The sequence below is a fragment of the Poecilia reticulata genome, linkage group LG11 (genome assembly GCF_000633615.1).
Source record: "Poecilia reticulata strain Guanapo linkage group LG11, Guppy_female_1.0+MT, whole genome shotgun sequence".
Taxonomy (NCBI): Eukaryota; Metazoa; Chordata; class Actinopteri; order Cyprinodontiformes; family Poeciliidae; genus Poecilia; species Poecilia reticulata.
This window is the reverse complement of record NC_024341.1, coordinates 9,833,729-9,848,535: the sequence shown is the minus strand read 5'-3', so window position 1 is coordinate 9,848,535 and position 14,807 is coordinate 9,833,729. Positions and strand designations below refer to the sequence as shown.

General features: G+C 39.4%; 1 protein-coding gene across 2 annotated transcripts; it reads left to right on the top strand.

Annotated features, from left to right (window-relative positions):
- Nucleotides 1–338: 338 nt before the first annotated feature.
- trappc3 (trafficking protein particle complex subunit 3) lies at nucleotides 339–5,792 on the top strand. 2 transcript variants are annotated; one of them, XM_008421617.2, is made up of 5 exons: nucleotides 339–423; nucleotides 2,278–2,375; nucleotides 3,670–3,769; nucleotides 4,806–4,988; nucleotides 5,561–5,792. In XM_008421617.2, coding segments are annotated over exons 2-5 (405 nt in total). In that variant the 5' UTR covers nucleotides 339–423; nucleotides 2,278–2,373; the 3' UTR covers nucleotides 5,681–5,792. The 2 variants fall into 2 exon arrangements, with proteins under 2 accessions (XP_008419839.1, XP_008419838.1); XM_008421616.2 differs by lacking the exon at nucleotides 339–423 and adding an exon at nucleotides 1,145–1,327.
- Nucleotides 5,793–14,807: the final 9,015 nt, after the last annotated feature.

Here is a 14,807-nt window from a genome sequence, read left to right as displayed (position 1 = left end):
GGCTCTTATCAGGGGGAGCTCGAGAAAAATCAAAAGCGGTGCGGCGGTCAGAGACGGCGATGCGCTCAGTTACTCCTCCTCCTCCTCCTCCACCTCCTCTTTCTCGTCTTCCTCCTTAAATGTGTGGAGCGCAGTGAGTTTGCTTCACCGCGATCATAGGATGAGAGAGAGCCTCTCCCCGGAGCCCAGTGCACAGGAAAACAGCCACGTGATTTCCAGGACTGAAAATGAGCAGCTCACTTTGAAGCACATCTGTAACCTATCAGAGAGACCGCTGCTCACTCTTTGGCGTGCGTATCTCTGGACCTAAAGGAACGCACACATATGCTGCCATCTAGTGGTTAAACCAAGGCATTACTGTTGAGACAAAATAACTCCATCCGATATTCGGTAGAGGTTTCTTTATCCGGAACAAACCAAACGGTACGTAAGGTCGCCATGTTGTGACTGGCAATTTGCTTTTAAAAAGTCGTATTTTCCCGTTACAACAACACCCACCACTTTTACTTATTACTTTTTTTGATGAAGTAACAGTTAGGAATAGCTATTTTGTGTCAGGGTATTTTTTTTGTCCGGTATATGTGTGTACTATGATTTGAAAATGTACAAAATAATTTATAGTGTAATATTTATTTTTATAGTGATAAAACGGTCTTGTTTTAAGTTTCCATAGTAACTATTTGGTTGCCCATGTCAGCACTTTTACGCTTCCATCGTCGTATTTTGTTTTTTTGAGAAACTTAATTTTGGTTTCTAATTAAGTATAGATCAAAGTCATGACAGACATCGACAGAAACAAACTCTTAATAATGAATATGACTTTCAGTTAATTACATGTCAGAATAATTATTGAATTATTCTATTAGAATCTGAGGACAGCTGTTATCCTCATGGTCACTAGAGGGAGGTAACTCTGCATACTATCGGGGGAAAAATTGACGAAATACAGACGCGTTGCCTTCAAAATAAATGTTCCAGTGTATCTTTTCCCAAATAATATAAAAACATACTTTGTAGCTTTCTGAAACATAAGCTGTGTTGCTCTCTTATTTAGTCAAAATACTCCTTTTACTTTTTAACTCTTAATGTTGCCTTTCTATTTCACATCCTCGCTCTTTTAAGCTTTTAAGTAAAGCGGAAACTCATGCTTCTATTTGGCTAACTTTGCACAACAGGAAGTGTGTGACCGAACTAGCGATTACGGAACTAAGTGCTTAGCCAGAATCAAATAAATAAAGGATTAATCTCGAATTACCTCCCGTGTAATCCTGTAACTCTTTCCACGATGTCTCGGCAATCCAACCGAACGACAGACAGCAAGAAAATGGTAGGATTTACGCCATAGGAGCTAGCTAGCTAAGTTGCAACATGCTAACCTTTGAAAAAAAAAAACACTTTAGAGCAAACTACCTCATTTCTTCGTCATACAAATACTTGACAGTCGTGATTTGTTGTTTATGCACGTGTGACAAAACGTATTAAAAACATGAAAACCTGTTACGTTTATATATCATTTATTGCTGGCTTCTAGGGGAAGTGTAGCTCGTATAGCATGTAAGCTAAAAATATATAGGCTTACATGCAGTCATGTGGGGTGTTTATGTTTAGGTTTTTATTGTTAATTTGCATATTTTAAAGCAAATATCTTGTCTCAATATACTCTGGTAACTGAAGTAGCACCACATCCTGACATTAGCATCATCTTTCAGCGGATAAAGAAAATGGGTTTTGCGTTCTTGGATTCTGAGGTAGTAAAAACAACTATAATATATATTATAATATGTCTCTTCTGAGAGTTTAACCATTGTTGGCTACCAGGTAATTATATTACTATGTAACTACATCATACTATGTATGCTGTGCCGATGCATATATTTATTTTATTTTATTTAAATAACATGTACAATACCAAAAGAAATATTGAATCAAGCTATTATTGAGTAAAAATGTAAATGAAAGCACTATGTAGCTGCCAGTCACATCATTACGGTTAATGGCGTATTTTAAATTTAACAGTGTATTTCTTGCTACTTTTATATAGCACAAAAATGTCCTGATTTGTTATTTTCGAAATTTTGATGATTTGTTTGTTCTTTTTAACACCTGTCAAAATTCTTGTCAGATTAATAATGTCAGTTTCATTAAAATCTTAGATTTTTTTTTGTGTAAATATTTTATTTTACCCCTTTAAATAGCTACCGGTATGTTGGTGTACATTAGTTTACCAACCCATGAGCACTGAAGCAGTAAATGTACAAAAGCTGCTTTTTCCTTTAGAACTCTGAGCTGTTCACGTTGACCTATGGGGCCCTGGTGACCCAGCTTTGTAAAGACTATGAAAATGATGAGGAAGTCAATAAACAGCTGGACAAGATGTAAGTACACTTTTAGAAGCATTTGTCACACCCACTGCAGGCTGTAAATGTTTTGAACCTTTGAAGCAAATTGGTGTATTTAACTTCAATTGAAGACAATCTATTTCATCGTTGTTTCTGTTGTGGTATTGCAGAATGTGTGCATTGCCTTAATTTTCAGTACCATATCCATATAACCACCAGTTATTTGCTTACTATACAGAAACTATTATAGTCATTATATAATGGCTTGGTATTACATTATTGTAATACCAATATTATTGGTATTACAATAATATTGTAATACCAATATTATTGGCAATTGCCAATTGTTGGCAATTGCCAATTGTTGTGGCAATTGCTACAAACGTGTTTGAACCAGTAAGTGAAAGCAAAGGCATTTCTGCGCCAGAAAGAACAAAACTGTATCTCTGAGTGTCTTTGAAAAAGATTGTGAACATACTTTGTGCTCAAATGTTACCTGTGGACAGGATGCTCGACTATCAAATTATGCATATTCATTATTCAGTTAATCTGTGCGTTCAGTGAACATTGCATTTCACATATTTAATAGTATAACACTAAGATTAGCACTTTACAATGTGTGAAAATGTATCTTTGAATACGTAAAAAAGAAACTGCCTGATCTTTGCTCGCTGTTGGTTGCCAGTCCCAAGAGCTTAAGTGTAGCTTGGCCATTCTCCTGCTGTAAGATCAGTAATACTGTGGCCTATGTGAAGATTTCATTTCTCACACATATCCATGTGTTGTTAAGACTTTTTCTTAGGGAAAAAAGCTTTAGAAGTAGCTAATGTTGAGACTAGTTTTAAAGACAGACAAAACATCTCTTGACGGCCAAGCTGGATACAGTAATCCCGCAGCAAAAAAGTTTAGACAAAACCATGGATTTGTAGCCCCCAAAAATTCAAAACATTCCTTCAAGCCGGCAGATCTTTGGACTGAGTGTGCTTTGTTTCTCCGGTTGTACAGCAACCCCGAGCTTAGAGCAGGATTAGACATGTCTCAGCTGCCCAAAGAAGGTCGTAAATGTTCTCTGCCCGCTCTCAAGTTTTCCACCCAACTGGTCAGAGATGGGCCATGTTAGGATCGGGACGCATTAATTGGCTTCCAACTGCAGTCAGGATAAGTTGTCTTAAGTCACAATTGGCAGCCAGTTCAAGGCTACAAGTGTGTGAAGCAAAAATGTCTTGAAGGATAGAGTTCTATATAATTTCTGCCTCTTACACCTCTCTCCTACCGTGGAGACGAGCATTGATATCCGTTGCCTTTCTGTCTGGCTCCCTCTCACTCACAGGGGATACAACATCGGAGTGCGTCTCATTGAGGACTTCTTGGCGCGTTCCAGCATCGGCAGGTGTCAGGATTTCCGAGAAACAGCCGATGTCATCGCTAAGGTAACTGGAAGGTTCCAGACCAATTGGAGCGTGACCGCGAACGTCTCCGAAGATTGGGGGTGGGAAGAGGTCTGAAAAATTCAGATTAGAGAGATCAAAACACCCCCACACATGACGGGTGAAAGAGCAAAAGTACAGATGGGAGATCATATGTTTAAGGCCAAGGAGAGGAGAAAATCGTAAAGTTTACAGGATAATGTTATTAACATTGATTCTAAATGTTAAACTAAGATCACCTGCTGTGGTCATGACCTTTTTTGACCCAATAATGCTGTCTTCAAAACTGCTATGGTTTAAATACAGCATTACCTGATAAGCAGGTTTAGTAGTCTGCATATCAGGTGGAAGAGTTCTGTTCCTAATTTGATTTGCGTTCGTCCTGCTTTTCTTCTTTTGTTACACGTTGTGGTTTTCTTGGACTTAAATCCGTTTTTCTTGATAACTTCCCTGACGAGAAAACAGAAAAGCAGCTTTTAGGCTTCAGCTGGTCCAGATATTCTTGTTTCGTGCTTGAGGAGATTTAGTGCACAGATGGAACCACGCTTATTCAGAAAACAGTAGTTTGGCCTCGACAATTAATGATTGCCTTGCCTTGGGATATCGTTTGGCCCCTCATTGAACTTCAAATATCATAGAAGTGATTTATTCAGTCACCTATGCAAGAACGTTACTTGCAGAGGATAAAGCATTTGGAAATTTTGCTCAAGTAATAGTCGCCATACTTCGTAATAACATTACTCAAGTCAAAGTAAAAAGTACACTGTAGTAGAACTACTCCCAAAAATATCACTCTAGTAAATGTAACTCGTTAGTATTACACCAACCTCATGGCTGATCTATTAAATGTTTCATCATTTATTATTTAATACTTATTTAAATAGGTTTGTTCAACAATATTTTCTTTGACGTTAAAAGTAACTAAAGACAAAGCATGTCCAGCTAAACTTGACTGAATAAATGTGCAACAAATAAAAGATTTTCTTTTCTATCCAGACCCTGATTTGTTTTCCTTTTCTTCCCCCTTGTCGTCCGTTAGGTTGCATTTAAGATGTACCTGGGAATTACCCCCAGTGTGACCAACTGGAGTCCAGGAGGAGATGAATTTTCTCTCATTCTGGAGAACAACCCGCTGGCTGACTTTGTGGAGCTGCCAGATAACCACAGCACGCTCATTTACTCCAATCTATTGTGTGGTGTCCTCAGAGGAGCCCTGGAGATGGTAAATTCAGTCGCTTCATTTTCCCATTTTGAATAAGACTTGGTCAGATTTAATAAAAGAACGTGGCTATCGTGATTTAAGATCCTGAATTTGGTACATGTGCAGCTGCAAGTTTCTAAAATGCATTGAAATGTTCTTGAAAATCCTAATGAGTTAATAAAGTCACTATGTTTAACAGAAGGATATAGACAGAGTTCATCATCATTCAAGTTCTACGTTTAAAAGTTTACAAATTGAAAGAAACTTAATTGTAAGGCTCCAATAATAATAATAAAATTATTAATGTGAATATATATATAATAAAAGATGAAACTGATGGTAGTTATTTGTCTTATGCTGTAAATATCCAGCAAAATAAATTAGATGCAAAATAATTTTCTTTTGCATGTATAACTTTTCTAATCTGCAGATTTCTTCCTTAGACAGACTCATTTAAACTATTTTGAAGGTTCATAAAATACTTAAGACTTTTAGTTTGCTGTTAAAAACTTGTCTGTCAAAGGAAGAGTTTTTCTTGAAGTGTTTTGAGCCTTGTTTGGACCTAAACATATGACATTTTGAATCTGTTGTAGGTCCAGATGGCAGTGGATGTGAAGTTTTCCCAGGACAGTCTCAGAGGGGACAACGTTACAGAAATCCGCATGAAGTTCATCAAGAGGATTGAAGAAAACCTCCCAGCCGGAGAGGAGTGACGGAAAAACAGACACTTTTATTTTGTTTAGGTGTATTTTTTTGAGTTGCGTGGCATGTTTATTAATTTATGTATATCATTTTTTCTCAATTAAATCAACATTAATCAACGTATGTTACGTGATCCTTTTCTCACTGGGAGATTTCAGAACATTTTTACCACAGTTGAATTTGGCACTGGACTATATGAATAGGCTGCTCCAACACATTTGTATGCTTTGATTGAAGCCATTAAAATTTAACTAGGCTGTATATTTAGGGTTGCTTTGCTGAAAGGCATTCTCCTATTCCAGTCTTATGGAGCTCTAAAGGTCTTTAATACCAGGATCTCCCTGTATTTCTCTCCATCCATTTCTCATCCACTCTGACTAGGTTTAACGTCCCCACAGAGGGGAAAACATTCCTGCAGCATGATGCAGTCACCACATTTCATGGTGGGCTATGTTTTAAGTGTGATGTGCAATCTTAGGTTTCCAAAACACGTCGCGTTTAGCATGTCCGCTGAAGGACTTTGGTGTCTTCTGACCAGAGTACAATCATCCAAATATCTGCAGCTGCTCCAGAGTTACCACTGTCTTCTAAAGACCCGCCTTCACAGTCGTGGCTTTAACCGGTTCTTCCCAGCCAGCCCGGCCAGTTTCTTATCCATTCGCAAATCCTGTGCGGTTCCTCCCTGTTGTTTGGAACCGTCTTAAGAGTGGCACAAGCCAGGCCGAGCTGGGTATAGCAATTTGAGTGCATTTGTTGATAGACCCGTGACTTCACGTCACTGGACAAGTGAAGATGTTACTTGTGGAAGAATGCATACAGCATCACGTAATGAACAGAAATATAATGAGAGATTTTGGAGAAACTGGTTGCCCAAAGGTACATGCTTAAAATGACGTTGTCAAAGTGTCGACTGCTTTCCCACATTCCTGGTCACGTTCTTGCGCATATTCATGCCCACGTAGTGAAGAACAGACACCCAACTTGCTAGAACCGAAACAGACAGAGTAAGACTTGGCAAAGGAGAAGGGATGTGACAGTTCAGGGGTTGATTATCGAGAATATACATTGATGAAATATGAACATTTTTAAGCCTCATATTTCTACTTGAGGTAATTTTCTTGACGCAGCCATAGGTGCTTTGCGAAGTCGGAACAGTGCTGGATCTGTTACCAGGCCTGTGTTTGTGCAAAGTACATTGAATGAGTCTTGAGTGTGTGTGTCCAGTAAAGCTTGCAAGTGCTCACTTGTGGTTTTCACACCTATGAATGGTTTTGCATCACCCAGAAGTAACGAGCAGAACCCCCCGGTTTGTCCCGACACGCACCTCGTCAATAACCCAAGAAACACAGATGGCTTTTCAACTGCCAATGTGCTCGCACATACACAAATCATTTCTCCCCTCACATTTAAAGAAAGAGGGAAAGAAAATCTGGTATGGCTTCCATGAAAACATTAGACATGTTTTTCCTATTGTTCTTTATTGTAACGGAGCAACACTTGTACCAAACTCATGAGACGGCTGAAAGCACTTACGAGGATGAGATTGTCAGATAGGGATTTCCTCTTGGAAAAAACTCTGTCAGCTAATAGCTGCTGGAAACCTCGAGGCTCTACACATCCTATTTTATAGCTGCTGTTACGTGAAGCCATGCCTCCTTCTTCTGTTGCTTGAGCATGGCGCTGATGTAGACTTCCTCCAACAGCCACCAGAGGTCGCTGTTTACATTACGTTCCCTTCCCGAGACTCTTGTTGCTCCGGAGTGTGAGGATAAAACCGTCTCTTTTTGGCCAAAGGTAGGTATTGTTGCAAAAACACATTCCATTATTTGTAAGAGGATTGCCTGGCGCTGCCAGAAAACATAAATAAAACAGGCCTTTTTTTTATTATTATTTGATGAGGAATATGGAAAGACGATCCACTATGGCGGAGCAGAGTGGCCAATGCCAATACAGACTCTGGCTTTGATTTGGCTCAGGATCAGAGAGTGAATGACATCATGCCACCTTTGATCTCTGCCAGATGTATTAGGGATAGGGGGTCTGATTATTGCCTCTGTCTGCCCTGTTGATTATTTAAAGTGATCACCGCTGAAAAGTGGAAGCACCAAGAGGGCCGGCACTGTGCAATAAACTCTTTGTGTCATTAGGCAAGCTCTCAAAACATTACGAGTACATATCAATGCACCCTGAATGCCTGGAATGTGTATGTTGGACCTGAACGAGGGCAGGTATCTCCTTTTTTTTTCATGATGCAGATTACTTGGCAGGCTTATAGCTGTCTACCTGGAAAATGGATGGACAGCTAAGTTTGTGTACTTGAGAAAAACCCGAATCCCTTCACCATATGCTCGCAAGAGCTTGACAAATGCAGACAAATACACATGCTGCGCGCGGAGGCCAAAACGAGGATGAATTTATTACCATTCCTACACTCACACTCAGGTGTTAATGCACACTGAAATGGCCTTTTCCAAGCACGCAATCTTGCTTTGCAGCCCTCAGAGCTATAACAGGGATTCTCACATATTCTATAACAAGTTCCACATAAGTAAGTAGAGCTTTCCAACAAACACCGTCTTTGTAGAGTTTTCCAAGCAGGACTCAGGCGTTTTAACTGGGTATTTTACTTCTTGTTGTTTTCTTGAAATTTTTAAAATGGTTATCGCCATTATGATGAATTGTGTGATAAATTACAATTCGTGATGCAAATTAGTAGGGGTCCTATTTTGGAGAAGCAGGCCTGTTTACCTTTAACCAGCAGCAATGACTTCTTAGTTCATTTTCATCCACTATCTCATGTTTGCATTTACCTTACAATTAATACAAAAAATTCACCGAAGTCAGGCCAAGTACCACCAGCGCCAGGTGAACCCCACTTTGAGAACCAGGGTTCTACTGTGGGACTCGTGAGAGTTTTTGTTGATGGTTTTAGCAGTTTTTTGCCCATTAAAACTTCGAGCTAATGCTCCAATATGACTTCACTCCTCATAAGCGGGCAGATGGGATTTCTATTCCCTCTCACAAGACTGCAGATGTTGTCGCAGAATCAAAACACTAAAGGGTTGGAAAAAAAAGGGGGTTTTCGAGACACCTAAGTCTCGCTGAGCCATGGGGAACTGCTTGAAGATACTGTTATCGTATTTTCCCCCCTTCCTTCTCTCTTTCACGTTTGTTTAAATCAATCGAAGACAGCTTGTTCAATGCCTGAACTCAGCATGCCTGCTGTTCTCTATTAAAATATCTCATTTTATTAATATTCTTTATAAATGCTGCCTATATTTTTCAGAAAACTTTATTAGGACAGATCTGGAAAACAAGTAGCAAATGTTAAAGGCCCGAGACAGCGTGCGCTGATCTGCTTTAAGCCAGATAAATGTCTCCATGTGCTGTTTATGGAAAACAAATGGTGAAAGGCACGCTGTGACAGCGAAAGCCGAGCACGCAGAGTCAGATTTGACCTGTGCTTATTAAATAAATACCGCATCGCTTTCTTCTACCTCCACCTCATCGATTTTCACCCACCATTACTCATAGTGTCCTTTTTGTTTTCTCAGATCTTCTCATTGAATAAATCACTTTCTTTCCCCCCCATTTACTTTTTTAATATTTGTCTGCCGTGTGGAAGGTCGGGAAATGTCCTGCATCTGATGGGAAATGTGCTCTACTCTTCTGAGTGGATGACTGGAGATTCAGTCATCCAGGACTTCCTTCGGTTTCCACAACGTATGTTTTTGCATCTGGTCAGCGGAAAAGGGTGCTTGGCCTCGATGAATAAAGAGAGGGAAACAAGCCAATAAACAAGTGAGTGTCTGTGGTAGAAATGTTGTGCATTAACATGAGGCTAAGGCAACTGAACAAGTGTTAAATCGGCCAACGTCGCACACCTAAAATATGCAAACCTGAGCTCCAGAGTTGTCTACTTAAGACACTCTGTTTGATTTCAGCGATTTGACGAGATGCACTTCTTAGATTTATGTTCGCGAGCACCTCAGTAAGCAAATGTGGATGTGGTTTTGAGAGATAATTACGAGTTTATTTGTCAGTCAGCGTCTGCAAGCCATTTGGATTGTGAGTCATTATTCACTTGCAAACAGTTGAGCACTTCCTATAAATCTAATTTGTCCTGCTCTGCTCTTCTGTTCATGATCGCACAGACATCTACAGTGTTTTTTATTTATTTTTTATTTTTTTAACATTTTGTCACATTACAACCAACATTTTGTATGTAGTTCATCAGAATTTTATAAAATTGCTTTCAGTAATGTTAGATCTCAGTATAAATCCAGTGAAGGCCTTGAACTACCTCCATTATTTACGTTTGTGTCGCCGGTGTTACACGTGAGATGTAACGCCCCGAGAAAAAAGAGGAAAGCAACAATATATCTTTTTACTAATTAAAATGAGAAATGTATAGTAACAAACTGACTCAGAACTTTAACCTGATTATGGGATTGTAAATAGTTACGCGTTAGATTACTCGTTTATGAAACAATAGGTCAGATTAGACTAACGAGTTACTAAGGAACGTGTTGATGACACCATTGTTTATGACATTTCTACTCAAACTATTTACAGATCTGTCAGGTTTCCGAAATGTGTCCCTCCCAATGATAAACTCGCTCCTACTCCCTTGAAAACATGTAATTAGTAAGTCACGTTATTTCTTAGATTTGAATCGCCATGTTTTGCGTCCAGTGAAAACAAGGATATTGACAAATAAACTGGACAATATGCTGGCAGTTTTTCTAAGTAGAATGTGCTCTAATAAGAAGGATTATTTGTTTATTAACACTGTGGCAGGCCTTTAAATTGTCACCGGTTGCAACGGTTACCTGGCGTTATCTTGCTGTCTTAACATTAGCTAGCATTCTGTCAAATATTCATCCCCAGCCTGCGTATAAAGTGTCACTGGTTGCCATGGTGACCCGCCATTCACTAGCTAACATTCTGGAACAAACGCCCAGAAAACTGCAAAACTGCTGAAACACTGCGTGCCTTTAAATCTAGACTAAAAACCCACCTGTGTAGAGTCGTCTTTGAAGCATAGTCGACTAAGAATTTAACGATGACACTAAATGTAATGTTTCGATTGTTGATTCTATGTTGCATGACTTTGTGTTTTTTGTGTTTTTATTATGTAAAGCACTTTGAAGTGCCTTGTTGCTGAAATGTGCTATACAAATAAAATTTTATTTATTGATTGTACAGTCTTTAATCCAAAAGTCCAACTTCATGACACTAAATACAGCAGAGGATCTCGAGTCAGAATCTTCCTAGTGCTGTAATATAGACTATAGGAGATCTTTCCTACCCACAACCAACAGAATATACAACCTTGTCTTTGAAGAAGTTTGTATGTGAGTTACAACAACATCTAATTTCCCTCTTGGATTAAAGAAAAATGTATTGATGTATTGAATTGAAATGTGGCATTGGCGTCCACCTAAAGTTAGAACATAATACACTGCTTGTATGAAAGAGCTACAAGAAGTTACTTATTATTGGAAAAAAGAAGTAAGACGATAAAAAGTTCAATTTAGTTTGCCAGAAGCCAATCAGGAATCAATAAACTTGGGAAAAAAAGTGTCAAACTTGTTTGGCCCACATGCAAACAAAGCCGTAGAGAGTATAAACTTCCCACATTTCTCTAAATGTGGGTTTCTGCAGGTGTGGAATTTATTGAAACACAGGAAAAACAAAACAAAGTAAAACACGGGTCAGAGTCAGGTGACACAAACAATGTGCGGCTAATCTTGGATCAACTGTTTCTCGAGAAATTTCTGCTTTGTTCAGCGTTCATCGTCAGGGTAAAAGTGGTCCAAAGGCCGAGCCAGTCTTCTGCTCCAGCAGTTATCTGTCTGGTCCCATGAGGGGTTCAGACATCCAGACAGCGGCTGGGTGATGCAGAGCCATTTAATGCCTTGTTTTCAGTTTTCCGTCTCCCCTTTCTTCCAGGCCTTTTGGATAGGGAGCTGCTAAGCTGCTTTCGCTCTGCTTTCAATTTCCTCTCAGTCTTTTGTTCTTCCTACTTTCCAAGATCTGATCAGGAGGAGGTTTGCAGACGCTCCTTTTCAAGAACCTTATTTTTCGGGCCTTATTATTTCACGGTTTTGCGTTTTCTTGCCTTGTTTTCCTCTCTCTTTTTGCCCCCCCTCCACCTCTTTTTTTTTTTTTTTGACCCTACAGCTGCTCAAGTTGGATTTTATGTAACACTGAGAGAACCTTCCAGCTTGGAACGGCCTCACATGAAGACAGAGTGGGGGGAGAGTGAGTGGGAAACAGAGGGGGAGAGAGAAAAAGTGTTACGTAGAAATTTTGCACAGGCTAACCAAGACTGCTCTTGATTTTGGATTTATTGTTTGAGGGTATTTCTTCCTAAAATTGTAAACCCATGTTTTTTTAAGTTAAGTTTTTTTTTTAGCTTTTGTGTTCACATGTTAACTTCTACCAAAAAGTAAACTCTTTGGGTACACTGGAGGAAAATCAAACCAGGCCTCCTTCAGAAAAGCCAGATTTGCTTGACGGCTGCACAGCAGCTGCACTCTACTGGGAATGGCTGCTCACCACTGACATGCATGAACTGACCGTGCGTACGTCCGTGTATGTACTACAATAAAAGTTTGGAGTGACAAAATACACACATCACACAATGATTGTAGCAGCTTGCCTCTCATGATGCATGTCTCCCCAGCAGGCCATCTGTCAAACTTGAAAAGCACCATATCCAACCTAATATCAAGGCATAAATCTAAACACCAGGTCTGAGGCTTTATGTCTTCAACAACTCATTTATTATACGCCCACCTAAAGCACCTCTCATACAACTCGGTGTGGCTATTACATCACTGAATGTTCTTTTATATGGACTAAACATGTCAAATCTGCAAGTGTGGGTTTTCAATTTAATGCCCTGGAGCTTTTACACCGGAGAGAAAGGCTTCACTAAATGAAAGAAGATATTAGGGAATATTTTGGTGGGGATTGTTGTCATATAGCCCTACGAGGATTCAACGAGCCAAACCCACAGTTATTTTTACATTCATACGATGCTTGCCATTCTTAAATTGGAATATTGAATTTGGGAGGAAAAGCTGTCAAAAAAGGAGCCTGAACACATCATCCTGTCGATGAAACATGACTTTGGCAAGATCATACTAAATACTGGAGAGTACTGCAAGGGTGCTAATGATTTGAGGCAAGGGCGAAGATTCACCTTCTCATTTACTCATGCACCTTCTTTATTTTCTAGCTTTCCCCCTTCTCAGTCACATTTGAGATAAAATCTATTGAAATAAGTATGTTATTCAAATAAATTAATAAAATAGTATTTTTCTTTTGATCAAACAAGTTTCAAGCAAGTCCCGAGACACCTTCATCGTGCGGTTTATGTTAGGACTGTTAGGACATTTCAGCAACAAGGTAGCTCAAAGTGCTTCATATCATGAAAACATCATCAGCTATGAAACAAGCAACAACGATTACATTTTATTTAATGCCATCATCAAGCAAGTACACATCAAATATGTTGATCAGTTTTCCACTTACTACTAATCAAAGGCAGTTCTGAACAGGTGAGTGTTTAGCCTTGACTTAAAGGAACTCATAATAGTAATAAGAAGAAGTTAAGCTGCCACTGTTCTATATTTGAGCATCTTCGCAATGTAATTTCTTTCTGACATACAGGCTCCGACATGACAGTACCTCTATGAACCTCCAGTCTTAGTCAGATCATTGGCTAACTACGCTGCTTTTTCTCGCAGTTTTTTTTTTACCAACTAAAATAGACCTCAGGTGTATGTTGGTTGAATAGCCTGAGACACAGTCGCAGCAAGTTGCTTGAGTGTGTTGAAATTGCTGTGTACATCATCCAACAAGATTTTCTGTCAGATCGGATGTCAAAACAGATCCGGTGTGACTTGATCTTCAGCGAAACACTTGGTAGGAACAAACTAACCCATCCACCTCACTCTGAAAGAGTCACCTCAGACATGGAAGCTGGACTGGGTTGATATGTGAAGCTAAATATTGGTTGTCCCAGAAGTTAGCATATGCACTTTTTACATTAGTTTTTACACCAGCTTGACTGTACTCGGTTTTAGGGTTTTTTCCAATTGAGACTGGTATTTGGTACCAGGTCCATTTTGTAGTAATCAAGGTTTCAAGCAATACAAATCAAGCTGAGAATGTGACTTCAGAAGACTTCCCTTCACTGATTGACTAGGGGATGGCATGACTGGTTGAGTTACAAGAGTTACTCTGTAACTGGAATCAAACATGGCATTTTAAAAAACTCACAGCAATGCATGAGCGTTTTCTAAGCTAAGGTTTGACATACAAATCCTCTGACATTACTTTTCGTCCACCTTGCTATGACAGCCCAGCACACAAGAAAGGGATACTCGATTGTAAATTAATATGAGAGTCAACTTGAGCCGAGTGGGCGCCAATGGAAAAGAACCATAAATTAGAAGCTACAATATTTCTTGAGACCAGGGTCAGGGTTCAACTTGCATTTCTTTATGGGGATGTCATACTCTGCCTCTAAAGTTAGAACAAATTCTTTGCTTTAGAAGGGGGGCTTTCTTTTAATCTTTTAAGCCAGATCTGAGACGCTTGTGATTTATGCTAGGATTGAGGCAGCTTTGGAGGTGGAAGTTAAGATATATATTTCTATGTTCAGTTTAACACAAAGGTCCTGTCATTTATAAAGTAATAAACATTCTTCAAATAAAAGTCCTGGACACAGTAGTTTAATACATAGAGTAAATTCCCCAAACTCGAAGGTCGTTGCCAAACATTTCTAGCTTGAACATTCAAATGTCCCATTTCCTGATTGATGTCATTTAGTAACCAGAGCGCTGCACAAAAACTGCTTAGTTTTATTAGCCTTAAGAGCATAATATTTTCTTGTGCTTGGGCACGTATACTTGTATACTTTAGATAATTTATCCCTCAACACTTGTACGTGTGTGCATCGGCTTCACCTGTGTGCCTCCCTTGGCGTGTTCTTCACTTACTCTGTGCGGAGGTGCTGAAAGCTTTCTCTGTGGGCTTCATAAACCTTTTTGTTTTAGCGCGCCTGGTCGGGTTCAGCTGCGCATTAAAAGCACACCAGGCTTTGCTCCGGAGGAGGTGAAG

Excerpts from the sequence above, each read along its gene's own strand:
- trappc3 (XM_008421616.2), top strand. The coding sequence starts at position 1,286 with ATGTCTCGGCAATCCAACCGAACGACAGACAGCAAGAAAATG. Across the intron at positions 1,328-2,277 it reads CGACAGACAGCAAGAAAATG|AACTCTGAGCTGTTCACGTT; the intron begins GTAGGATTTACG and ends TTTTTCCTTTAG. Across the intron at positions 4,989-5,560 it reads TCAGAGGAGCCCTGGAGATG|GTCCAGATGGCAGTGGATGT; the intron begins GTAAATTCAGTC and ends AATCTGTTGTAG.